General features: G+C 43.8%; 1 protein-coding gene across 1 annotated transcript; it reads right to left on the bottom strand.

Moving 5' to 3' along the window:
• LOC125712078 (H(+)/Cl(-) exchange transporter 7-like) lies at positions 1 to 25257 on the bottom strand. The gene is made up of 16 exons (XM_048981715.1): positions 25217 to 25257; positions 10552 to 10615; positions 10343 to 10459; positions 8773 to 8827; positions 8585 to 8645; positions 8062 to 8203; positions 7865 to 7958; positions 6960 to 7138; positions 6129 to 6180; positions 5897 to 6024; positions 1930 to 2015; positions 1675 to 1807; positions 1521 to 1580; positions 1068 to 1244; positions 884 to 964; positions 1 to 655 (listed from the first exon to the last, which is right to left on the bottom strand). Exons 1-16 carry the CDS (start codon positions 25255 to 25257, stop codon positions 569 to 571), a joined length of 1557 nt encoding a protein of 518 aa, XP_048837672.1. The 3' UTR covers positions 1 to 568.
• Positions 25258 to 27078: the final 1821 nt, after the last annotated feature.

Here is a 27078-nt window from a genome sequence, read left to right as displayed (position 1 = left end):
CAAGAAAACTGTGGTACCCTCTGTCAATAGACCACACTCAAAAAACTCTGAGTAAAAGAGGAACGTTATTGGCCTGGCTAATCTCTCTCTCTCTCTCTCTCTCTCTCTCTCTCTCACACACACAGCTTGAAATGCTTTTTACACATTTACACTAATGTATATCACAATGCTACCAAAGCTTTGCAAATGACCACAGAGCGGGACTGACACCCAAGTGTGTGTAGAACCACACACACACACACACACACACACACACACACACACACACACACACACACACACACACACACACACACACACTCTCTCTCTGAAGTGCTTTAAAAACATAACGGATAAATTATTTTATGTGCAAACTGGGAGGGGGCAACAAAAAGTCACAAAACACACATGGAATCGATCCCCTCCCCCATCACAACCAACCCTCGGTGAACGAAACCAGAAAGTCAGTCATTGGCATCCCGGGTTCCGGACTTTGCTGAAATGCACGACCGGTGCGGGTTCTGGCGGGGGCTGACTGGGGGCAGGGGGGGTTGGCCTGGTGAGCAGCGCGGCAGTCGCCTTCCACGCATCACGTCTGTGCCAGCTGCAGCTCCTCCAGGCCGTCTTTGCCCAGGTGGTAACGGGCCAGGTCCTTCCGCGTCACCAGTCCCACCACCTGGGCACCGGGAACATGATTGGTACGTAGAACAGGGCATAGATAGCTGGTTATGTTATGAGGGAGGGGTGGGAGTAGCACAGGAAACCAGGGTGATAACCTTGATCTAGATGGATGCCCAACGGCCACTGGCTGAAAACCGATGCAGTAATTTTCGAATTTTACAATGAGAATGGAGATATGTGCTGGAGATGACGAAGGCCTGAGGACCTCGCAAGGCAGACGCACCTGGTTGTCACTGTCCACCACAATGAGGTGCCGCAGACCAAGGGCCCTGAACAGCTTGAAGACACGAGGAAGCGACGTCTCCTGAAAAAGAGGCAGAAGAACACAGTCGCAGAACATGACTGTTTAGTCAAATGTGTCTCTGGTTCTCAAGGACCAAGACCAAGGCTGAGACTGAGACTAGTACCTGCGTGACAGTGTAGGGGGTGGGATTCATGAACTCCGTCAGGTCCATCATGCACTCCCTCTCGTCTTGGGACACATGGATGGACTGGATCGGAGGGAAGCGAGGGTAGGCATCCCGGAAGTCCTTCAGCTGCAGTTTGCGCAGATTGAGACGAGAACGAGCCCGTTCCACAAACACCTGGTTGAAAAGAGTACACCGGTCACAACGTGGATGAGCACACTTCTCATTGGCTTGCTGCACTGACATTCGCAACCGTGTACGCAGTAAACAGACCCCTCATTGGTCAATCGCACTGCCAGTCACATCCAGGTATTCAATAATCAAACCCCTCATTGGTCAGCTGCACTGTCATTCACAGGCATGCATATACACCAAGCACCCTGATAGGTGTTAGTGTGGACAGACATGCTCCTTATTCAGCTGACCTCTGCAGGAACCTTAGGTCACACTCACCTTGTGTTTCAGGAGCACGATAAGCTGGGAACGCAGGATTAAGCCACAGATTTTCCCTGGCTAAGAGCACAAAATTCAGATTAGCAAAGCCCCAAAGTACATCATGTGACAAATCTCCAGGAAAACAAAATCACCCCTAGTGGGAGGGACATACCTCACAGCCATCACTCAACCCGGAGACTACAGGGAACCCGTTGTGATTGGTCGAGGTGTTGCTGAGCACATCCACAATAGTGCCCACTTTCTCCACCAGGTTGAAGCAGGTTACTGGAGAGCTCATAACCTCCCTGAATGGACAGACACACCAAACCTGAATATACAGTGAGAATGAAGCACCAATGTCTTGCTAAAGGCGTGTACTGGGCTCATTGAAGCATTAGCAGGGAAAATCCTGTAGGGGGCAATATACCTGGCAGTCAGGGAGTGGGAGGTGGCTGGGGCATCCCAGTGCAGGAAGGGCACACTCTGCAGCTTGATGTGGATGTCGTATAGCCCCTGTGGGAAAATTCGAGTCACTCAGAAGAGCTTAGGATCACATCTGCACAACATTCATAAGCTGCCACCCCTTGAAGTTTTAGATAGATAGATAGATAGATAGATAGATAGATAGATAGATAGATAGATAGATAGATAGATAGATAGATAGATAGATAGATAGATAGATAGATAGATAGATAGATAGATAGATAGATAGAAAACTTTATTAATCCCTCGGGTAGATTCCTCTGGGAAATTCGGATTCCAAGAGCACAGCACCGACAGAAGTTACAAAAAATAAAAATAACAACGTGAGCAAATGTTATATATATACATATATATACATATATAGATACAAGAAAAATAAAATACAAAGGGATAAATAGAATAAATAGGAATGAGAATACAAGGGAATTGCACATTCCCAGTATTGAACCAAAAAAACCAAAAGTATTGCACATTTCCAGTATTGAACTAAAAACCAAAGGTATTGCACAAGAGTATTGCACAGTGAAGTGAAGAGGCACTACAGCTTAGTTGTCCCCCCCTCCTTTGTCCACCTGTTTCCCCTCCCTCTCCCCTCCAGAGAGGAGTTAAACAGCTTGATGGCGTATGGGACAAAGGAGTTTTTAAGTCTGTTGGTTCTTGTCTTTGGGAGAAGCAACCTGTCACTGAACAGACTCCTCTGGTTGTTTATGGCCGTGTGCAGAGGATGCCCAGCATTGTCCATAATGTCCAGCAATTTTTTTAGTGTCCTTTTCTCTGCCACTATCGCCATAGTGTCCAGCTTCATGCCGACCACAGAGCTAGCCTTCCTGATCAGTTTTTCCAGCCTGGATGAGTCCTTCTTTGCTGTGCTGCTCCCCCAACACACCACAGCATAGAAAAGTACTCCAGCAACCACTGACTGGTAAAACATCCTCAGGAGCTTCCTGCAGATGTTAAAAGACCTCAGTCTCCTGAGGAAGTACAGTCGGCTTTGGGCTTTTTTATACAGGTGCTCTGTGTTGCATGACCAGTCCAGTTTGTTGTCCACCCACAGCCCGAGATACTTGTATTTGTTGACCACCTCCACCTCCTCCCCCTCTATCTGAACCGGCAGTGGACCTTCTCTGGACCTCCCGAAGTCCACAACCAGTTCCTTGGTCTTTGAGGTGTTGAGTTGCAGGTGGTTTGTGTGACTCCATGTAACAAAATTCCTCACCAGACTTCTGTACTCCTCTTCCTGATCCTCCCAGATACACCCCATGATGGCTGTGTCGTCTGCAAACTTCTGAATGTGGCATAATTCAGAATTATAGTAGAAGTCAGAGGTGTACAGGGTGAAAAGAAGAGGGGACAGCACAGTTCCCTGTGGTGCTCCTGTGCTGCTGACCACAGTGTCAGACATGATGTCCTTCAGCCTGACGTACTGTGGTCTGTCAGTGAGATAGTTGGAGATCCAAGCTATCAAGCAGGGGTCCACCTGCATCCTGTTCAGTTTTTCCTGGAGCATACAGGGCCGGATGGTATTAAAGGCACTAGAGAAGTCAAGAAACAGGATCCTGACCGTGCCTTTCCCCCCGTCCAGGTGTGAGTGGGCTCTATGTAGGAGGTACAGGATGGCATCCTCCACGCCGACATCCGCCTTGTATGCGAACTGTAGTGGGTCCTGGGCATGTTGTACCTGTGGTCGTAGGAGGTTAAGGAAGAGCCGCTCTAGAGTCTTCATAAGATGTGACGTCAGTGCCACCGGTCGGAAGTCATTCAACTCATTGGGCCGGTTCCTTTTGGGGACTGGTACAATGCAGGATGTCTTCCATAGGGCGGGCACTCTCCCCAGTTGCAGACTGAGATTGAATACTCGTTGTAGCGGCTCCCCAAGTTCAGCAGCACACGCCTTTAGCATCCTAGGACACACCTTGTCTGGGCCTGCTGCCTTTCTGGGGCAAAGCTTCCTCAGTTGTTTCCTGACCTGATCCACTGTAATACTGGGAGATGATTGGAAGGGGGGGGGGGAAGATGTCCTGCTGTTGAGAGAGGGGTTGTAGGAGGAGGGTGTCATAGTGTCCAGAAGGGGGGGAAGTGAGGGAGGTAGGAAAGTGGTGAGAGGGCTCTGTAGTAAAGATGAGGGTGGGGGGGTTGTGGGCTGGTCAAACCTATTGAAGAAGTTGTTAAATTCGTTTGCCTTCTCCACCGTCCCCCCCACTAAGCTGTTCTTGATGTTATAGCCTGTAATGGTTTTCACACCATTCCAGACCTCCCTCATATTGTTCCTCTCCAACTTCTGCTCCACCTTCCTCCTGTAGGTGTCCTTTGCTTCCTTCAGGCAGCGTTTCACCTCCCGCTGTGCTGCTTTCATCTCCTCCTTCACTTTGCTCCTGAAAGCCTTCTTCTTCATGTTGAGGACAGCTTTGACTTCCTGTGTTACCCACGGTTTATTATTAGGATAACACCGTACCGTCTTAGCAGGGGCAACCGTGTCCACACAAAAGTTGAGGTAGTCTGTCAGACAGTGTGTCGCCCCCTCTATGTCCTCCCCATGTGGGCTCAGAAGCACATCCCAGTCTGTGGTGTCGTAGCAGTCTCTCAGAGCGTCCTCCTTTTCTGGAGTCCATCTCCTGATGGAGCGTGTTGTGACAGGCTGCCTTTGGACGAGGGGTGTGTATTGTGGCTGTAGGTAAACCAGGTTGTGGTCTGACTTCCCTAACGGGGGGAGGGGGGTGGCTCTGTATGCGTCTCTCACATTTGCATACAGTAAGTCAATTGTCCTGTTGCTCCTTGTGGGGCAATCCACAAACTGGTGAAAAGCAGCCAGAGTAGAGTCCAGTGTGGCATGATTAAAGTCTCCAGATATAATAATGAAAGCCTCTGGGTTTTGTGTCTGCAGTCTTGCTGTAACTGTGTGTATTTTCTCGCAGGCAGCTGCTGCGTCGGCCCTCGGAGGGATGTAAACACACACACAGATCACATGACTAAACTCCCGAGGTAAATAATATGGCCGCAAGCTAACGGCTAGCAGCTCCAGGTCCGGACGGCATACCGAAACTTTAACGGAGACATGTCCAGGGTTGCAGTATCTGTTGTTAATGTAGACAATGAGTCCCCCACCTCTGCTTTTTCCGCTGGCCTGCGTGTCCCTATCGGATCTCACGAATGTGAAACCGCATAGGTCTACGTTAGCCTGTGGCGTTAGCTCGGTTAGCCACGTCTCCGTGAAGATAAACAAACTGCACTCACGATATAGTCGGTGGTTGTTCAAAGCACACAGTTCATCCATTTTGTTATGTAGCGAGTTCACGTTGCCCATTATCACTGTCGGGATTGATGGTTTGAATCGCCTCCGGTGATCCGCTTTCCTCGCTCCAGCCTTGCAGCCTCTGTAGCTCCTCTTTATCTCAGCTGGAATGTTGTGTCGCATGCCGGTCTGTTCCTGTGTTCTTAGCGCCAGCAGCTCCGCTCTCAAATAGATGCAGGAGCTGGTTCCAGAAGTTTTAAAAAGTGCATTATCCATCTTGTATCGCTATATCCAAGAGATAAAAGTAAAGTAACTAGAGAAAGTGAAATAAAGTTTTTACTTCCTCTAAGCAGATTTGCTGGCACATTGAGGAACAGAGAAGCGAAACGAGCTGTCACAGCATGATGTGCCACCTTAAGTTAGACAGCTGTGCAAAAACAACGGAAGGGTTCTCAAAATCAGTCACTGGAAGGACAGATGAAAAAAAGATGGCGTCAGACTGGTGGCTAGCTGCACCACCCACACCAAAAGCAAACATGAGACCGGAGCAGTTAACGAAACACGACTGGCCCGATTCCAAGTTCTGCACGGTCTGAAAGGCGATGAGCTCATCACTCACTGACAGGCTCACACATAATGCCAAATGGACCAACCCGCTCCAACCCGAAACGTCAACACTGACCTCCACGAAATAATCGCCCACGATCTTCGCCGTCATCAGAACCAGCATTATGGGTAGGCCGTAGGTGACATTTCCGGTGGCTTCCACCATGATGACAGTCAGGCTGAGGGTCATCCTCACGATCCCACCTGGCAAAGACCTTCGTAAACAGACGCAAACCCGAAGCCTCATGTGCCTCCATGCACCTCTAGACGAGCTCTGAAAAGCAGGCTGACCGCGGACGGACACTCACCAAGCTGGGCGGCGGCTCCAATCAGAGCGTACTTCCCAGGGTCGGCCAAGGTCTGTCAAACGAAACGCCACAAATCATAAAACATGCTCATTCAAAAACTTCGAGGGGGCTTTACTTCCAACAAACATTATGTTAAACTACATCTATGCCGACATGACGCTGGGCGGCCCAGGAAATCGATACAGCACTAACCAATAGGGCACCTTCAAAGAGTCACGTGACTGCTTAAAGAGTAAATCTGATTGGACAACAAAGAGGAAATCAATCTAAAGCGGGTGTTGAAGGAGGCCCTCTGACTTCTAAAGACCCCGTTCAATTTCCTTAATATATCAAAACCTGCAGCGTTTCCATTAAAGTTCTGCACAAACAAGCAAATTTGTTGACAAAGTGAAATTGCATAAAGGGTGTTTCCATTAAGTAACATCATGGAAACAACACCTGCAATTTATGATTCCGTGCCTCAACATGGATTGAGCTTTTCATGAGATACGAGCTCTAGAACCAAGTCATCGTGTCCTACACAGCAACAAGTTAGCAAAATCGGCTTCCATTTCAGTTTTGCGAATCGCCACAAAAACCACTTCAATCAAACTGAAAGCGTTTGAGGGCTTGTCCTCCTGAAATATAATCGTACCCATTAACGGATTTTCAGTTTTGCTTCTTCAAAATGTGCAAAAAAATCAAGGTCAGTGGAAAACGTCGCCACTGTGAGGTTTCTCTCTGCTGAGGGAAGAGTTCTGCTATCGTGACGGCCCCTCCTCCGCCAGCGGACCACGCCGCCTCACCGGCTATACGGCGCTTCCCCAGGAACGGCGACCCGTCCTGATGTACCTGTATGGAATTGTGCGCCGTAATGGAGGCCAGCAAAATGCCAAAGAGCCGCCCCCAGGCGGCGCCGATGAGCACCGAGGGGATGAAGACCCCGGCGGACACAGCCAGGCCGTATGTCCAGCAGGCCAGGAAGAAGTAGGTGATGGTGAAGATTCCCAGGGTCACGGGATTGTAGGAACCTGCCGGGGGGGGGGGGGGGGGGTGGTGGTGGTGGAATTCATCACCTAAGTCAGTGTTTCCCACGTTTTTGCTAAAATGTTGATCATGTAGTTGATCCCCAAGAACGCTAATCTAGCGAAACCAGCTAGTTTTACTTGATTCACCCTTGTAATGAGGATACAGGTGTACAGAAATTATTTCATGATGAATGGCATTTTTCATATGATCATTTCCATTTTTCTACCTGGTGTAAAGTGCAATTTGGAGCCGATCAAGACCAAGCCATGTTACTTTGGTATGTCTTTCATCCACTAGAGGGCATGGATGAACACAGTTTAGTGCCGTTCGAACTTGCCTACGGTGGCATTCGTCAGGGCACTTGAGAAGCGCTCCTGTTCTCCCCAGACAGGGTGACAGTCCCCCCATCCCAAATGAGGGAAGCCTTGAATAATTGAGGAGGATTGTGTGTATGGGTTTAGCTGTCTGTCTGGGAAAACAATCAGCCAGAAGCGGCCCGTAAACAAACCTACGACACGACAGAGGTGGCAGACGAGTCTGACTGTTCAAACAGCTGCCCCGGACCTAGCCAGCCTGTCACCAATATCAAACACAGGTGTTCATTCTAAAGATGGACAACGGACTGTAATTATAATCTCTTCCAGAAGAAGGGCACAACAGGGGCGACCAATCCGGCTTCAGGTCACGACCCATCCTGCCCTGAAACACGTGCTGGAAACTCCACGGACCTGCGGGGCTGTGGAACAGGCTGCGGACACTCCTCTCCGGGGTGTTGAAGACGATCGTGGCCATGGAATTGTACTCGCCATCAGCACAGAACAGCTGTGAGAGGGATAAGTGGAGGTTCAGGCCTGAGGACAGGATACACACCCTCTCAGCTGTTCAGCCAATGAAATCACAGAGAGCCCACCTCCAGCTGCCTTACCTGCAAGGGGTATTCCTCCAGCTGATCCTCCCCCAGGGGCTGGCAGTCGTTGGAGAAGTAGATCATAGTGAAGAACACAGTGGCCGTCACGGCAGCAACCAGTATGGCCTCGATCACCTGCAGGCAGGGCCGGTGGATATACCTGGGGATGGGGGGGGGGGGGGGGGGGGCATGGTGGCTCAGCTAATGATTTTGTTGTGGGACAACTTTCATTTGCATCAAACCAGTGTGGGGCAGTTTCAAGGTCAGCCCCACAGTCTCGGGATATATTTATTTAATTATTTAATTTCAAGTGTTAAGATGCCTAAGTTTCAGACAGGCGTGACACAGTAAAAACCAAACAGGCCTCACTTACGTGCACACACACAGGCAGAGGTACGCACACACACACACACACACAGGCACACACGCACACAGAGGTACGCACACACACACACACAGGCACACATGCGCACAGAAGTACGCACACACACACACACACACAGGCACACACACGCACACAGGCACACGCACACAGGCACACCTGATCCTGAGGATGGTGAGCCAGTAGTTCAGGACGTTGAACAGTGCTCCCAGCAATCCACCTGCGGGGGGGAAAGAGACATGGGCCCGGCATGAGAAAACCAGAAACAGAACCAGTCCGTTAAGATGTAAAAGAGCAAGGTTTGGGTTTCCACAATAAGACGCTCCCTCTCTCTCTCTCTCTCTCACCGAAGGCTCCCATGACGATAAACAGAGGAATCTCATACAGGTAGTACTCCGTGCTCTGAGGGGGGGGGGTAAAAAAAAAGAAAAAAAAATCAATACCCAGAATCCTCCAGTCAAACATGCAAATGACAACATCACACCCTACAGGACTACACACATGGGGGCACCTCTTGTTTGCCTCTTTTTTTTTTATTTAATTTTATTTATATATATATATATATATATATATATATATATATATATATATATATATATATATATATATATATATATATATATATAGAGTAATTTCTTCTATTTTCTAAAAAGTTACTGATATCTAGTTGGATGGCTAGATGAACACCGCTTCAGTTCCCAAACTTCTCCTCAGGGGCACCTCAGCCGTTCCATGATTTTGTTAAATTTCACCAACAGCTGAATTAAAAAAAATTAAATATACTGGCTTAAAAAGTCAGTGAGAGACTGACTAGCTGTATGAGGTGTGCTGGTGGCCAAGTCAAAAAAAACACATGGCTGCATTGGACGGTCGCTGCAAATACTAGGATGATTTTAGCAGAGGTTCTGAAATGGCGAAGTTGACACACTTTCACAGGCATAATATCATAGTTTTACACCAACACGAGGATAATCTAAATATCATTTTCTTTGCCTGCCTAAGACTTTTGCACAGTAGTGTATAATTTTTAAAAAAATGGTGAACGTGTTGTGATCCTACAGGAAGCATACAGTGGGCATCCGGGGCAAACGTTTCCCAAAAACTTCAGGCACCGAAGGCGGGAAAAATTCTGCTGCGTTTAAAAAAAATAAAATAAACAACCGTATCTGCATACCATGTAAACTGCTACAGGTGCCTCTCTTGTAACGAGAAACATCCACAACCATGGCTAACATGCCTACCTAAACCAGGAGGCCCAACTAAAACAGCGCGGTACTCATGTCCACCGAGGTGATGACTATATTTCCAGCCCAGGGGGCCTCCCAGGAAAGTCATGCGCTGCGGGGTGGGGGCTGTGTCCAAGTCCCCCAACAAACGTTTCATGGTTTCCTTTCCAACCCATGTGACCAGAAGGCAGGTAAAAATACATCACTGCTCATGTGACAGGGTACCGAGTCGAGCCCTTTCTGGAAATAACAGCTCATCCTTTTCTCTCTCACCCTTGTTTCCCCATAAAGTTCACAGATCAGCCCCTTCTTGAACGGCACGGACAGGAAAGACCAAAACATGTTCGGGAACAGTGTGAACTTGGTCTCATTCTGGATTTTGGTCAAAATTATACTGTCTTCTTTCGCCTTTCCCAAACGAGGTAATGATTATAAAATGCTCTCCACTCTAAGTTGTCCAGACATCCATAAACATCACATTTTCCCCACTGACTAACGGGAGGCAGGAAACCAATGTCAGAGGGTAACGGCCGACATCTCCCAAGAGCTACTTGACTTGCAGACAGCATACCATTGGCCAAGACAACCAGATCAATTACCGATGCCCAATATTTTGATTTTCAAGATTCCATCTACAGACTTTTAAAAAGGACAATCTACATCACAACACCGACAGAAATGGGAAACTTACATCGTTGTCAAAGCGTCCAAAGTTGATGAGACCTGGGTTACTAAAATCTCCCGGCTTGTTGTGGTAGATACTCATGAAGAAGTTCAAGGTGAAGGTCGAGATCATGGAAGCGAAGAACTGAAAGATACGGGTCACTGAATAGTTACATTTCACCAGAGCCCCGTGGCGGGGCAAGGAGATCAGGTATGCTAATCGGAAACGTCACTCACGATTCTCCAGGTCAACATCTGGTTCCAGAAGGAGGCTCCCTCCTCCAAGCTGAAAAGGACACCACCTGCAAAACCGGAAACCATCAGAAACTGCTGCATAACTGCATTACTCACAGATCAGCTCCACTAAACTGGAAATATTCAGCAAAGGTCATACAGGGGTCTTTATTGCAAGGATAAGACTCCACTGGTGTGACTCCATGCCTTTGTGGCATTTTTTTCCTGGATTATTCATCAACACAGAGCCACCTTGTACTTTCCATCCTGAAACCGAAAAATCAATGGCGGAGGCCGAAGAAGCCCAACGCTGACAGGACACTCTAATAACCTTTTTTTTACTCATCATAGCTTCCCTTCTTCCTTGAGGGTAACATTAGATTCTGGAGGCATGGAACTGATCTGAGATCAGAGCTTCGGGTGTGTATATGGGTGTGTCGAGACTAGATGGTCAGTATGGATAACTAAGGTGCACTAAAATTGGGTGAGCAGGCAAGGCATGTCACCCAGGTTGTGTGACAATTATTTTATATATATGTATATATATATTCCATCCACCATCCCTCCTTTACGGAGAACTGCGTTATTTTTATTGTCCATTACGAAGAAAAAAAAAACTATATATATATATATATATATATATATATATATATATATATATATATATATATATATATATATATATATGGGTGTATCGAGACTAGATGGTCATTATGGATAACTAAGGTGCACTAAAATTGGGTGAGCAGGCAAGGCATGTCACCCAGGTTGTGTGACAATTATTTTATATATATGTATATATATATTCCATCCACCATCCCTCTTTTATGGAGAACTGCGTTATTTTTATTGTCTATTGCAAAAAAAAAAAAAAAAAAAACAATACATATATACATATATATTTATGGGTGTATCGAGACTAGATGGTCATTATGAATAACTAAGGTGCACTAAAATTGGGTGAGCAGGCAAGGCATGTCACCCCGGTTGTGTGACAATTATTTTATATGTATGTATATATATATTCCATCCACCATCCCTCCTTTACGGAGAACTGCGTTATTTTTATTGTCCATTGCGAAAAAAAAAAACTATATATATACATATATATTTATGGGTGTATCGAGACTAGATGGTCATTATGGATAACTAAGGTGCATTCAAATTGGGTGAGCAGGCAAGGCATGTCACCCAGGTTGTGTGACATTAATTATTTTATATATATGTATATATATATTCCATCCACCATCCCTCCTTTATGGAGAACTGCGTTATTTTTATTGTCTATTGCAAAAAAATAACACAAAAAAAACTATATATATATATATACACACATATATATTTATGGGTGTATCGAGACTAGTTGGTCATTATGGATAACTAAGTTGCACTAAAATTGGGTGAGCAGGCAAGGCATGTCACCCAGGTTGTGTGACAATTATTTTATATAAATGTATATATATATTCCCTCCACCACCCCTCCTTTACGGAGGACTGCTTTATTATTAATATCCATTGCGAAAAAAAAACACAAGAAAAAGAAAAAATATCTATATATATACATATATATATATATATATATATATATATATATGGGTGTGTCGAGACTAGATGGTCAGTATGGATAACTAAGGTGCACTAAAATTGGGTGAGCAGGCAAGGCATGTCACCCAGGTTGTGTGACAATTATTTTATATATATGTATATATATATTCCATCCACCATCCCTCTTTTATGGAGAACTGCGTTATTTTTATTGTCTATTGCAAAAAAAAAAAAAAACTATATATATATATATACATATATATTTATGGGTGTATCGAGACTAGATGGTCATTATGGATAACTAAGGTGCACTAAAATTGGGTGAGCAGGCAAGGCATGTCACCCCAGTTGTGTGACAATTATTTTATATAAATGTATATATATATTCCCTCCACCACCCCTCCTTTACGGAGGACTGCTTTATTATTAATATCCATTGCGAAAAAAAAAACACAAGAAAAAGAAAAAATATCTATATATATATACATATATATATATATATATGGGTGTGTCGAGACTAGATGGTCAGTATGGATAACTAAGGTGCACTAAAATTGGGTGAGCAGGCAAGGCATGTCACCCAGGTTGTGTGACAATTATTTTATATATATATATGTATATATATATTCCATCCACCATCCCTCCTTTACGGAGAACTGCGTTATTTTTATTGTCTATTGCAAAAAAAAAACAGAAAAACTATATATATATATATATATATACATATATATTCATGGGTGTATCGAGACTAGATGGTCATTATGAATAACTAAGGTGCACTAAAACTGGGTGAGCAGGCAAGGCATGTCACCCAGGTTGTGTGACAATTATTTTATATATATGTATATATATATTCCATCCACCATCCCTCCTTTATGGAGAACTGCGTTATTTTTATTGTCTATTGCAAAAAAATAACACAAAAAAACTATATATATACATATATACACACATATATATATATATATATATATATATGTATATATATATATATATATATATATATATATATATATATATGGGTGTATCGAGACTAGAAGGTCATTATGCATAACTAAAGTGCACTAAAATTGGGTGAGCAGGCAAGGCATGTCACCCCAGTTGTGTGACAATTATTTTATATATATGTATATATATATATATATTCCCTCCACCACCCCTCCTCTACGGAGGACTGCTTTATTTTTATTTCCATTGCAAAAATAAAACATTTTAAAACACAAAAAAAAAAAAAAACGAAAATAATAATAATAAAAATTATTTTGAATGTGTATTCAAATAAGTTTGAATGTGTGTGAACTATATATAAATATATATATACACATGCATATACAGAAATATATACACACACACACATATATATATATACACACACACACACAGACACACACTCACATAAACACATACACACACTGTGTACAGTCTTATGCAAAGGTTTGGCACCCCTTGACAAATAACATCTTTTCAATTACAAAAGCAACAATATCAGTTAATACAGTCTCTTTAGGAACTGGGGGGAAAATACACAATATTTTCAGCAAACATTGATGAATAGTTACTTTTTATGCCATAAATTGAACAAAATTACAAAATAAAAACATTATTATGGCACTCTGCAAAAGTTTGGGCACCCTACGTAATCAGTACTTAGTAACACCTCCTCTGCCAGATATCACAGCTTACAAGCGCTTCTTATAGCCAGCTGAAAGGCTTTCAGTTCTTGTACTTGGGATTTTCTCACATTCTTCCTTGCAAAAGGCTTCTAGTTCTGTAATATTCTAATATATCAAGGGCTGTATTGTCAAATAGGAGATCGGCAGCATTCTCCCACCTGAGAAAACTGTACTACAATGCCCTTGATAGTGTGTAGAAACACACTCGTCAGCTCTAGTCCTCCCTTAACAACGCAAAAGGACTGGCAACCCTCAGGTATTTATGCGTGCGATTGTATGATAAATTCACCCTGACAGTCTCACACTTCTCTTGGTACCAACAGGTCTCATGGAATATATAAAAGGCAACTGCAACAATTATACTCGGCACTAAACATCGAGGCACGGAAATGCAGCAGAGCTTGTGTATTTCTCAGGATGCATTCTAGTAAAATGCCCGGAAAATGAGCTAAAGACATATTTCAAGGGGCACTATATAAAACCGATGGAAATTTTACTGATTAAATAAAAGGAAAAGCATCGTTTGAAAAATCACAAATGTTTCTAAGATTCAATGCATCGCTTTTTGACCACATCATAGCGATGAACACATCATTGTTCCTGACAATGTCCTAATACAGAAATAAAACTTTATGTTGGTAAACTCAAAAAGCCTTCAGCTGTCACACTGGCTAACGATCTCAAACGATTATAAAGCAGCATTTTGAAAAGCGCTGTTTTAAAATAACAGGTACAACACTTACCTTGTCTTCTGGCCAAATGCTTTTCACGGCTTGGCACTCCAACGGTGCTGAAACGAAATTTGTATTTCCTCCTACCTCGTTTGCCCTTCAGTTCTTCTTTTCTCCCTTTGGATGTTTTTTTCCTTCTTCTTTGGATATTGTTTTTTATTTTTGTTTGTTTTTTTTACTTTGCATGTTTTTCCTTCTTCGGATATTATTTTTTTGGCTTATTTTTTTAGACGATGTTTTTTTCGTCTTCTTTAAAAATTGATTTTTTTCGTCTTCTTTAAATATTGTTTTTTTTTTCATCCTTTTGATGTTGTTTTACGGAACAAGAGCCGTACAGTGCTACTCTATCAGGAGGTAGCGCCAACTGAACGCCTTGAAGCAGTACCCAGCTCTTTTATAGGGAGCGTCAACCCGAAGTCAAGTTCTAGAACGTTGCACTCACTTTTCATTGGTTTCCCAGCTATGCTGTCAGAATAATGTTTGCTGATTGGTCGAAAATTTTAAAACGTACCCGAGTACTGTAAAAAAACTCAAGATCTTGCTACCCTACGGAGCACCCATAAGGTGATTTTTTTTATACGTTATATGCAGCTATTTGTAGCAGGCCGTAATTAGACTAATCCACCCTTTGTCAATAAAGCCAACAAGAGAACAGGTTGCCCAAAGTTTGCTCAGGTACACGCCACAGCACAACCTTAAAAACACATCCAGCACAAATCACACTAGTGAATGACACAGCAAATCACAGCAATAAAAAAGACCCCTATGGGCAATCCAGCACCCAGACTACAGGTGCCAAAAGGCCCAGCCTGCCTAATAATGAACCCAAAATATACATACAACAAAGAAAAAGACACAAACAAAAAAGAAAATAAAACTAGCCAGCTGCTCCCACTAAACCCCGCTCCCGAGGCCACTAAGCCGGCTGGCTTGATAATACACGATACAACCTCAGATAAAACATATTAAAGCAACACCAGGGAGGTTTACAACCTGATCCTTAAAATTATCGACCCGTAATTCCACCTTGAAAACCCCTAAAGAACAGTAGTTTACCCCATGACTCACTGCCCCATTCAAACAAAAAAAAAACAGGTTTTTGGGGTAACCTTTAGGTCAGCTCTTCAAAACCAGGTATGAGGACTCTTCAGCTAATCAGTCCTCTAATTAGAAATCTAATTAGGGAGTTGCAGCGAAAACCTGCATACACACCGGCCCTTTGCGGATAAGATTGTTCACCCCTGAAACAAGCAAACAGAAAGGCTGCTACACTGCAAATTCAATATGCCCGCCGATGCTCCACCAAATCTATCAGGACCCTGCCTGTCTTTCCCGTGCCTGCTCCTTTGCCAATATGCCCTACCATCGGAACATGCACAGCCATCTCGCCCCGGCTATGCCTCCAGTCCGAACTGCAGTTCCTATACCTGCCTATAATTGCCTGGCTACAATCCATCCCCCAAAATGAAATTGATGACCCAACGATCACAGCTAAGAATTCTATCCCCAAACCACTGGTCTTCCTCCCCAACCGAACGATCATTCACTGACCGTGGTAACTTATAAGGGTTGGTATGATGACCAGTGGTGGACCTCACCGAACGTTTAACTGGTCTCTACACCTCGGGGGGGACATAACCTCCTCCATTATACGAGGCCTACTTGTGGATGCTCTATTGCGACCCCTCCCACCAGCCCTGTCCCCGTAAAATCACAGAGTCCTCATCCGATTCCATTTCTGTTGCCCCTGTGGGCAACCCAGACTCAGGAGACATTACCAGAACATCTTCCCCTGACATAACAACCCCCTGTGGTACTGGACGCAACTCTGTTCGGTGAACTTGACGGACAACCCCGTCCCCCTCCATTGGAGTTGCAGAGTAAACTGCACCCTGATCTTGGGGACACCGAACTACCATATACAAACAGGCATCCCAATGATCCTGTATTTTACCTCGAACATGGTTCCGCAAACACACCAGCTGACCTTCATCAAACCCCTAATCATTAACCAACTCATTGTGTTTCCGATTTTGTGGTGTGGCTTGTTCCTCCAACTAAGCCTTCACATACTCTTGAAGCACCTGCAAACTTTCCTGATGGTTTTGTACCCATTCCTCCAAAGGTCCACCATACTGACTGATCCCGGCAGGAGCCTGAAGATAGTGTATCGGTAATCGAGGCTCACAGCCAGACCTTAAATAAAAAGGCATCATCCAGTCATTTGGTGGGGTGTAGTATTGTAAGCTTCTCTGCTGAAGGAAGTGTGTGAAGCAAATTGTGCAAAAAAAATATTAAAGCAACACCAGGGAGGTTTACATCTAGATCCTTAAAATGATCGACCTGCAATTCCACCTTGAAAATCCAATTACCATATAAAGGATACAAGATGTAAAGATGACAAATGACATGGCACACATTTGTCGTTTAGACTGTTGTGTCAGGTTAATTGAAAGCTGAAGGATCTTAGTGTTTACTAGTCTAAGTAACAGAATGTCTAAACACTGTGCTTGCCTTTATGGGTTTTTAAGCAGAACATATAGGTATAGAAACATATTAACATTACGTTTCACGATTCACTGACTGGAGAATAGGAGAATATACACATCAATATTACTACTTAAGTTAACTAACCCTAATCCCAACCCCTATTGGCACGGAGCCCGCCAGGGTTCAGGTGAGATATAAATCTGTAATCTGTATCAATGGTTTTGCTATCCATACCCACCCTATTAATGTTAGCTTCCCAGGGTTTCTTGTTAGACAAGCTCTGTGTCTCTCTATACCCCCATTTACTGCACGACTGATTGTCCATTTATAAAGAATCAAATAGGGTGAAGATGGTTTTAGTTTACAATTACTCTGGAAGGTGACCAGATTAAAAAAAACTAAATACCATGCCTACGTGTATGTAATCTCCATCACAGTCCCCATTTTCCCCATAATCCTCGTTTTGATAGTGCCAATTTGTGTAATGTGAGTTTTTTTTTTTTTTTAAAAACTGTTATAGAAGAACATACTGGATGCCACATGTGTACAATTACCCCTTTCTAATTAGTGGGGTCCGTTGTGTCAGCTACAGCCTTTACTAACATACACATAAGTATACAGTCTTACAGCACTTTTGTTTTCCTTTTGTATTTAATGGTTTTCCATTTAGGGGGCAGCATGGTGGTGCAGTGGTTAGCACTGTTGCCTCACACCTCTAGGGCCCGGGTTCGAGTCTCCACCTGGGTCACATGTGTGTGGAGTTTGCATGTTCTACCCATGTCATCGTGGGGTTTCCTCCGGGTACTCTGGTTTCCCCCACAGTCCAAAAACATGCTGAGGCTAATTGGAGTTGCTAAATTGCCCATAGGAGTGTATGCGTGAGTGAATAGTGTGTGAGTGTGCCCTGCGATGGGCTGGCCCGCCATCCTGGGTTGTTCCCTGTCTCGTGCCCATTGCTTCCGGGATAGGCTCCAGACCCCCCGCGATCCAGTAGGATAAGCGGTTTGGAAAGGCTGCCTAACGCCCTTAATTTGTTTGCAATTTCGCCAGGTAGGCTACCTTCTTTAAACTGTGTTTTGCTAGACTACACATTTCGAGATGTTTTATTGTAGTCTTGGTAAATATATATATATAGTTTAGCCTAACCCAGCCACTTAAGGGAGCAAGCCAGCTCAGGTAGGTGCCAGTCCCAAGCCCGGATTAATGGAGAGGGTTGGCGTCAAGAAATAAAGAGAAATAAAGACAACTAATACTCCTAGTTTGCGAGATCTGACTGCAATGGCAGCACTGCTACAAGGGTGTGGATAAATCTATACAAATATCACCTGCATGCACATTACTTCTTTTACAATAACCAACTCCTGATCCATACTGTTAGTCGTGAAAAAAAAAACTATCGTGTACATAGAGGCCCTGTGTAAAAAGATAACTGCCAAGGAAAAGATCAAAAGCATTTATTTCAAGGATACAAAGTTTTTATGGTCATGTACAGTGTACAGTGCAATTCTTATTTGATTAACTTGAATGTCTCCACAGACTAGACGATTAAACAAATAAAGCAGCGCAACATTACAATAACTAATAACAAATAAACAAAGCTCACGAGTACTATTACAGTATTTATATCATTTATTTAAACTTAATTTTACCAGGTAAATTAACTACAAAGCAGTTACCACTGCTTTACCTGCTTCTCGGGAGAAATAGCAGATATACGTCATGTATGTGACTAAATTCTTAAGCCAATAAGGGCAAAGTTGTGTCGTAATGGAGGCGGATCCAGTTTGTGCAGCCGGTTAAAGACACTACGGGCATGTAAATGGAGAACGAAATTATAGTTATACCGAATCTCCTACACACAATACCAAGGTTACCAACTTTGGTCAGCTGACCGGAGTGAGACGTTCAATTCCCGTAAGATTTCTTTGCGCCAGCCTGAGAGTCTGAAAACACGTCACACCAGATGCATGAGAGATGGAAACCTGGGATATTCAGTCGAATCAGATCAAATATGATGCTAAGTTAGTACTAAGTTAAAATATGTTCCGGACTTGTAACATGCACCCATGATTTGGAACAGTCAGCAGGCTGTCTCTGGCCACGCCCCCTACACTCGGTCCGGCCCCTGGCTTTTCCTGAATTCTGATTCCTTTAGATAAACATTGACTTCATTGATATTGTTATTGATTTATCGACAGACCATCATACGTTTTAGACGTTATAATAACAACACTCTATTGATCCCCAAAGAGAGAAATTCTCTCCTTGCCTGCCCCCTCTTACTGTCCATGATACACAAGCACATATGTAGAAAAACGTCAGCTTGGAAGCCAAGGCTGGACTTAACCTACTCCTTAGGGTTCAAATGGAAACTGCCCCATGGCCGAGCGGTCTAAAGCCTCCTGCGCAGTGAAAATGGCCTTTCAAAGTAAGGGGTATTCTGTTCTCCGAAGTAAGGCGTGGGTTCGAATCCAACTTCCGACAAAAGTTCTTCAATCGCTGCAGCAGAATTTGAGCCACTGATCGGCTTTAATTGCTTTGTTTTATTTTTGCGTTTCAGGCAAAACTACATAACACTTAAAGACACTACGGGCATGTAAATGGAGAACGAAATTATAGTTATACCGAATCTCCTACACACAATACCAAGGTTACCAACTTTGGTCAGCTGACCGGAGTGAGACGTTCAATTCCCGTAAGATTTCTTTGCGCCAGCCTGAGAGTCTGAAAACACGTCACACCAGATGCATGAGAGATGGAAACCTGGGATATTCAGTCGAATCAGATCAAATATGATGCTAAGTTAGTACTAAGTTAAAATATGTTCCGGACTTGTAACATGCACCCATGATTTGGAACAGTCAGCAGGCTGTCTCTGGCCACGCCCCCTACACTCGGTCCGGCCCCTGGCTTTTCCTGAATTCTGATTCCTTTAGATAAACATTGACTTCATTGATATTGTTATTGATTTATCGACAGACCATCATACGTTTTAGACGTTATAATAACAACACTCTATTGATCCCCAAAGAGAGAAATTCTCTCCTTGCCTGCCCCCTCTTACTGTCCATGATACACAAGCACATATGTAGAAAAACGTCAGCTTGGAAGCCAAGGCTGGACTTAACCTACTCCTTAGGGTTCAACTGGAAACTGCCCCATGGCCGAGCGGTCTAATGCCTCCTGCGCAGCGAAAATGGCCTTTCAAAGTAAGGGGTATTCTGTTCTCCGAAGTAAGGCGTGGGTTCGAATCCAACTTCCGACAAAAGCTCTTCAATCGCTACAGCAGAATTTGAGCCACTGATCGGCTTTAATTGCTTTGTTTTATTTTTGCGTTTCAGGCAAAACTACATAACACTTAAAGACACTACGGGCATGTAAATGGAGAACGAAATTATAGTTATACCGAATCTCCTACACACAATACCAAGGTTACCAACTTTGGTCAGCTGACCGGAGTGAGACGTTCAATTCCCGTAAGATTTCTTTGCGCCAGCCTGAGAGTCTGAAAACACGTCACACCAGATGCATGAGAGATGGAAACCTGGGATATTCAGTCGAATCAGATCAAATATGATGCTAAGTTAGTACTAAGTTAAAATATGTCTTATAATAGTAAACGACATTGATATAGCAAATGAGTTCAATGATAGTTTTGCACGGGTATTCACTGTTGAGGACCATAGTAATTTACCAGTTATTACCTATCCAGCATTGTCTATAGCTAATATATATATAACTGAAGCAGATGTTTTGCAAAGCCTAGCTAAGCTCAAAATAAATAAATCACAGGGCCCTGATGGCATCTTACCTATAGTGTTAAAAGAGATGAGGGATATTATTTGCCGACCCTTAACTTTACTGTTTCAAAAATCCTTATCTGAAGGTGTGGTACCTTCTGATTGGAAGCACGCCTTCATAACGCCTATTTTCAAAAAAGGGGATAGAAGTAATTTGTCTAACTATAGGCCAATCAGTCTAACTTGTATAACTGGTAAAGTTATGGAGGCTATAATCAAAGAGAAAATGATAGATTACCTGGACTCCAATAACATTTTGCGGGATAGCCAGCATGGATTTAGAAGAGGTAGATCCTGTTTAACAAATCTGTTGGAGTTTTTTGAGGAAGCTACTCAGGAAGTTGATGATAAGAAGGCCTATGATGTCATCTACTTAGATTTCCAAAAGGCTTTTGATGTTGTCCCCCACAAGAGGCTCCTACTTAAACTCAAAGCGACAGGTATTTTAGGTACCGTAGCGACCTGGATTGATAACTGGTTAACAGATAGGAAACAGCGAGTAGTTATAAGAGGCACAATGTCACAGTGGGCTTGCGTTCATAGTGGGGTACCGCAGGGTTCGATTTTAGGACCACTATTGTTCCTAATTTACATAAATGATATGGATACCAATATATACAGTAAACTGGTGAAATTTGCAGATGACACCAAGGTGGGTGGTGTAGCAGATACTGAATTAGTGGCTCAGCAGCTACAGCGGGATCTTGATTTAATTAGTGACTGGGCCGATACCTGGCAGATGAAATTTAACGTCGATAAATGTAAGGTACTCCATCTAGGGAGCAGAAATATAAAGTACAGGTATTTCATGGGTGTCACTGAAATAAAGGTAGCTGATCATGAGAAAGACCTTGGTGTGTATGTTGATGCTTCCATGTCCCATTCTCGCCAGTGTGGGGAAGCAATAAAAAAGGCCAATAGGATGTTGGGGTATATCTCCAGGTGTGTGGAGTTTAAGTCAAGGGAGGTAATGCTAAGATTATACAATTCCTTGGTGAGACCTCACCTAGAATATTGTGTGCAGGTTTGGTCACCATATCTTAAAAAGGACATTGTGGCCTTAGAAAAGGTGCAGCGTAGGGCCACAAAAATGATTCCTGGTCTTAGAGGAATGTCATACGAGGAACGGTTACTTGAGCTAAATCTGTTCAGTCTCAAGCAAAGGAGATTGAGGGGGGACATGATCCAGGTATATAAGATTCTAACAGGTTTGGATGCTGTTCAACCAAATAGTTACTTCAGCATTAGTTTAAATACACGAACTCGTGGCCATAGGTGGAAATTAGCGGGAGAACATTTCAAGCTGGATTTAAGGAAGCACTTCTTTACGCAGCGTGTAGTCAGAGTATGGAATAGCCTTCCTGATAATGTAGTGCAAGCTGAATCCTTGGGTTCCTTTAAATCAGAGCTAGATAAGATTTTAACGACTCTGAGCTATTAGTTTAGTTCTCCCCAAGCGAGCTTGATGGGCCGAATGGCCTCCTCTCGTTTGTATAGTTCTTATGTTCTTATGTTCTTATGTTCTTATGTTCCGGACTTGTAACATGCACCCATGATTTGGAACAGTCAGCAGGCTGTCTCTGGCCACGCCCCCTACACTCGGTCCGGCCCCTGGCTTTTCCTGAATTCTGATTCCTTTAGATAAACATTGACTTCATTGATATTGTTATTGATTTATCGACAGACCATCATACGTTTTAGACGTTATAATAACAACACTCTATTGATCCCCAAAGAGAGAAATTCTCTCCTTGCCTGCCCCCTCTTACTGTCCATGATACACAAGCACATATGTAGAAAAACGTCAGCTTGGAAGCCAAGGCTGGACTTAACCTACTCCTTAGGGTTCAACTGGAAACTGCCCCATGGCCGAGCGGTCTAAAGCCTCCTGCGCAGCGAAAATGGCCTTTCAAAGTAAGGGGTATTCTGTTCTCCGAAGTAAGGCGTGGGTTCGAATCCAACTTCCGACAAAAGTTCTTCAATCGCTACAGCAGAATTTGAGCCACTGATCGGCTTTAATTGCTTTGTTTTATTTTTGCGTTTCAGGCAAAACTACATAACACTTAACACTAGATTTACCGAGTTTTTATTCTCTGCTGAGAGTCCCAAGGTGTTTGTCACCCCTGCTGTGATTTTCACAGGTCTTCAGCCCCATCCTCCTCCTGCTTTTGTTGTGCAAACACACCCATTACCTGTGAGGCCTGGCGCATTTGCATTTTTTACTCAGAGTAGCTCAAATCCAAGGCAGGCTAAACCTCTGTGTGTGACATGGAAACCTTCACAAAAGTCTGCCATATCTATACCAAATATCCCACACGCTGACTGACCTGCAAATATGAAAGACGCACATTCACAAAATATATGGAAACACAAGTCTGTGTTATTTATAAAACAAATTGAGTGAAAATAGAATGAAAAGTTGCTAATAGAATGAAATGAATAAAATGAAAACATGCTAACACTTCAGTCTCCAATGCATGTTTGTATATAAATGTCATAAGCTGAGTGAAGTCATGGTCCATGGCTCATACACATACAGAATAAAATGTCATTTCATTTTCATTGGCCATCACTGAATTATAACACCAAAAGTGAATTTTGTTTTTGTGTGATCTCTCCAGCTTTGCATGTTTGGCTGTTCATGTAAAAATTGATGTATCCGTGCCTCAGTTCCAGGTTCATCTCTTCGTCATCTTTCTGCCTTTTGTCTCAGTGGTTACTGTCCCACACAGTCTGTCTATCTTTCAAAGTCTGTGTTTGCAGCGTTTGAAAACCCAGTGACCATCATCCCTGTATTTGGCAATGGAGTTCCTTGGCTAGAAGAATCGGAAACAATCTTCTTTTTCCTTTCCACCCTGTAGATGCTTTGTACAGAACGTAGGCATTCACGGCCACCAAGTCCAGCATGTTGTAAAACACAGCTACTGGCCACTTGCTTGTTGCTGCTCGTACTGAATACATGCGCGCCATTCTAAACACTGACGTGGAGAATTCCTCTCCCTGTGCAGTGTCCTTTGCCAATGGAGGAAGTTCACGGCAAACGTTATTCACCATGCCCAGTAAAGTGAAGCAGTCTGTGTGACAGTGACAGTGAGGTGAAGAAATTGTCCATTGTGACATTTCTCCCGTCATCCAGAAATGACTCCATCAGACTCATGACCACGTTCTCTGCCAGCCTTCACCAAGAACTGTGCTGAAAGTTTCACTCCAGGAGAACACATGAACATAGATGTACAGCTGTTCTCGACCAAGGTTCATTGTCCATGCAGTATATTTACATTTACATTTACAGGATTTGGCAGACGCCCTTAGCCAGAGCGACTTACATAAGTGCTTTGAGACTCTGCAATGAATTTCCGATGCTAGCTCAATAAGGACCCCAGCTACGAATACTATCTCTGAGAACGCCATTGAGTAGTGCAGAATTTTTATTTTATTTTATTTTTTTAAAACACACACCAGAAAAAGAGTCGAGTAAGAATATAGAAGTTCTACGTCAGGTATTTCTGAAAAAGAAAAGTTTTGAGTCGTCGCTTGAAGACATTCAAGGATTCAGCTGTTCGGACATCTAGGGGGAGTTCATTCCACCAATTAGGTGCCAGGACAGAGAAGAGCCGAGACGCGTGTCTTCCTTGTGCCTTGAGGGGAGGTGGGACCAGTCGAGCAGTGCTGGAGGATTGGAGAGATCGTGGTGCAGAGCGGGGTGTGATGAGGTCCTTTAGGTAGGATGGTGCCAGAGAATTTTTGGCTTTGTATGCGAGCATCAGTGTTTTGAATCTGATGCGTGCAGCTACAGGAAGCCAGTGGAGGGAGCGCAGCAAAGGAGTGGTGTGGGAGAACTTGGGAAGGTTGAAAACAAGACGAGCAGCTGCATTCTGAATCAGTTGGAGGGGACGGATGGCGCTCAGTGGTAAACCCGCTAGAAGCGAGTTGCAGTAGTCAAGGCGTGAGATGACGAGGGACTGGACGAGTATCTGGGTAGCCTGGGTGGAAAGAAATGGACGTATCCTCCTGATGTTAAAGAGGAGAAACCGACAAGAGCGAGAAAGACTGGCGATATGTGAGGAAAATGACAACCGATCATCTATGGTAACTCCAAGGTTTCTAGCAGAAACCGAAGGACGGATCAGGGAATTGTCAAAGGAGATCGCAAGGTCCTGGAGGGGGGATGAGTCAGCCGGGATGTAAAGCAACTCAGTTTTACTAGTGTTGAGTTTTAGCTGGTGAGTGGTCATCCAAGATGAGATGTCTGCCAAGCATGTAGAGATCTTAGTGGAGACATGAGTGTCTGAGGGAGGGAAGGAGAGGATGAGTTGAGTGTCATCGGCATAGCAGTGGTAGGAGAAGCCATGTGAGGATATAACTTCGCCAAGAGATTTAGTGTAGAGGGAGAATAGGAGAGGGCCAAGAACCGAGCCCTGAGGGACACCGGTGGAAAGACAACGTAGAGTAGATATGGATCCATTCCATGTCACTTGGTATATCGCATCCAAGCCGGACAAATTTGGGATCAAGTTCTGGATGGCCACGGATTTGGAGACCAAATACGTCTGCAACGTGTCCCCTAACTTGGGAAAGGACCCCAGTCACCAGAAAAGGGAGAGGCTGGCAGAGAACATGGTCATGAGTCTGATGGAGCCATTTCTGGATGACGGGAGAAATGTCACAACGGACAATTTCTTCACCTCACTGGCACTGTCACACAGACTGCTTCAGCGCAAAACAACACTACTGAGCACAGGGAATAAAGTTTGGTATGAACTTCCTCCAATTTCAAAGGACACTGCACAGCAAGAGGAATTTTCCGCGTCAGTGCTTAGAAGTGGCAGTGTCTCCTTGACAATTTATGCACCTAAAAAAACAAGATTGTGTGTGTTCTGAGTTCTTTGGACCAAGATGTGGCGATCTGTGAAGGCAGAAAGAGGAAACCCAACACGATAACAGACTATAATCACATGAAGGTATGTGAATGTGTGTATAATTTTACATCAGTGCTACAATGTTTTCTGATATGTACTATACAGGCCTATATAGAAAGAAGGTAGAAAAAAAGCAAATACACTCATGACTCTCTCTCTCTCTGCTGTTATCGTGTGGTGTAAATGTGTTGGACCAAATGGCGCGCATGTATTCCGTAAGAGCAGCAACATGCAGGTGGCCAGTAGCTGTATTTTACAACATGCTGGACCTGGTGGTGGCAAATTCCTACGTTCTGTACAAGGCATGTACAGGGTGGGAAGGCAAAAGAAGATTATTTTTGAGTCATCTAGCCAAGGAACTCCATCGCCAATTTATGCCACAAAAGGCTATGGGGACAGAGGAAGGCTGCTGCTGTGCCAGGACTTGTATGGACAACTCAGTGTCAGGTACAGGAGAACTGCAACAGAAACCGCAGCAGGTTTACCAGTGCAAAGTGTTACAAATTCACTTGCGCCAAATGCAGGGATGATGGTCACTGGGTCTGCAAACACTGCAAAGTTTGAAACACTCAATTTTTTTTATAAATAAAACAGACTTGTGCTTCCATATATTTTGTGAATGTGTGTCTTTCATATTTGTAGGTCAGTCAGCGTGTGGGATATTTGGTATAGATATGGCAGACTTTTGTGAAGGTTTCCATGTCACACACAGAGGTTTAGCCTGCCTTGGATTTTAGCTGCTCTGAGTAAAAAAATGCAAATGTGCCAGGCCTCACAGGTAATGGGTGTGTTTGCACAACAAAAGCAGGAGGACAATGGCCCAAGAAACTCTCAGCAGGGATGCTAGTAGGTGTTAGGCCCAGGGAATTTACGCAAATTTGCGTAGATTTGGCAGTTCTAGTGTTAAAGACACTACGGGCATGTAAATGGAGAACGAAATTATAGTTATACCGAATCTCCTACACACAATACCAAGGTTACCAACTTTGGTCAGCTGACCGGAGTGAGACGTTCAATTCCCGTAAGATTTCTTTGCGCCAGCCTGAGAGTCTGAAAACACGTCACACCAGATGCATGAGAGATGGAAACCTGGGATATTCAGTCGAATCAGATCAAATATGATGCTAAGTTAGTACTAAGTTAAAATATGTTCCGGACTTGTAACATGCACCCATGATTTGGAACAGTCAGCAGGCTGTCTCTGGCCACGCCCCCTACACTCGGTCCGGCCCCTGGCTTTTCCTGAATTCTGATTCCTTTAGATAAACATTGACTTCATTGATATTGTTATTGATTTATCGACAGACCATCATACGTTTTAGACGTTATAATAACAACACTCTATTGATCCCCAAAGAGAGAAATTCTCTCC

The sequence above is a fragment of the Brienomyrus brachyistius genome, chromosome 17 (genome assembly GCF_023856365.1).
Source record: "Brienomyrus brachyistius isolate T26 chromosome 17, BBRACH_0.4, whole genome shotgun sequence".
Lineage (NCBI taxonomy): Eukaryota > Metazoa > Chordata > Actinopteri > Osteoglossiformes > Mormyridae > Brienomyrus > Brienomyrus brachyistius.
The sequence above is the reverse complement of the archived record's forward strand: the minus strand, read 5'-3'. Positions and strand labels throughout refer to the sequence as shown.

Bases quoted from the DNA above. Each gene is read 5' to 3' on its own strand.
- LOC125712078 (XM_048981715.1), bottom strand. From the start codon at position 25,257: ATGGAATGGATCCATATCTACTCTACGTTGTCTTTCCACCG. The intron at 10,460-10,551 runs GTGAGTGACGTT...CGTATCTTTCAG, and splicing joins AGATGTTGACCTGGAGAATC to TTCTTCGCTTCCATGATCTC. The intron at 1,245-1,520 runs GTGAGTGTGACC...CTTTTCAACCAG, and splicing joins TCGTGCTCCTGAAACACAAG to GTGTTTGTGGAACGGGCTCG.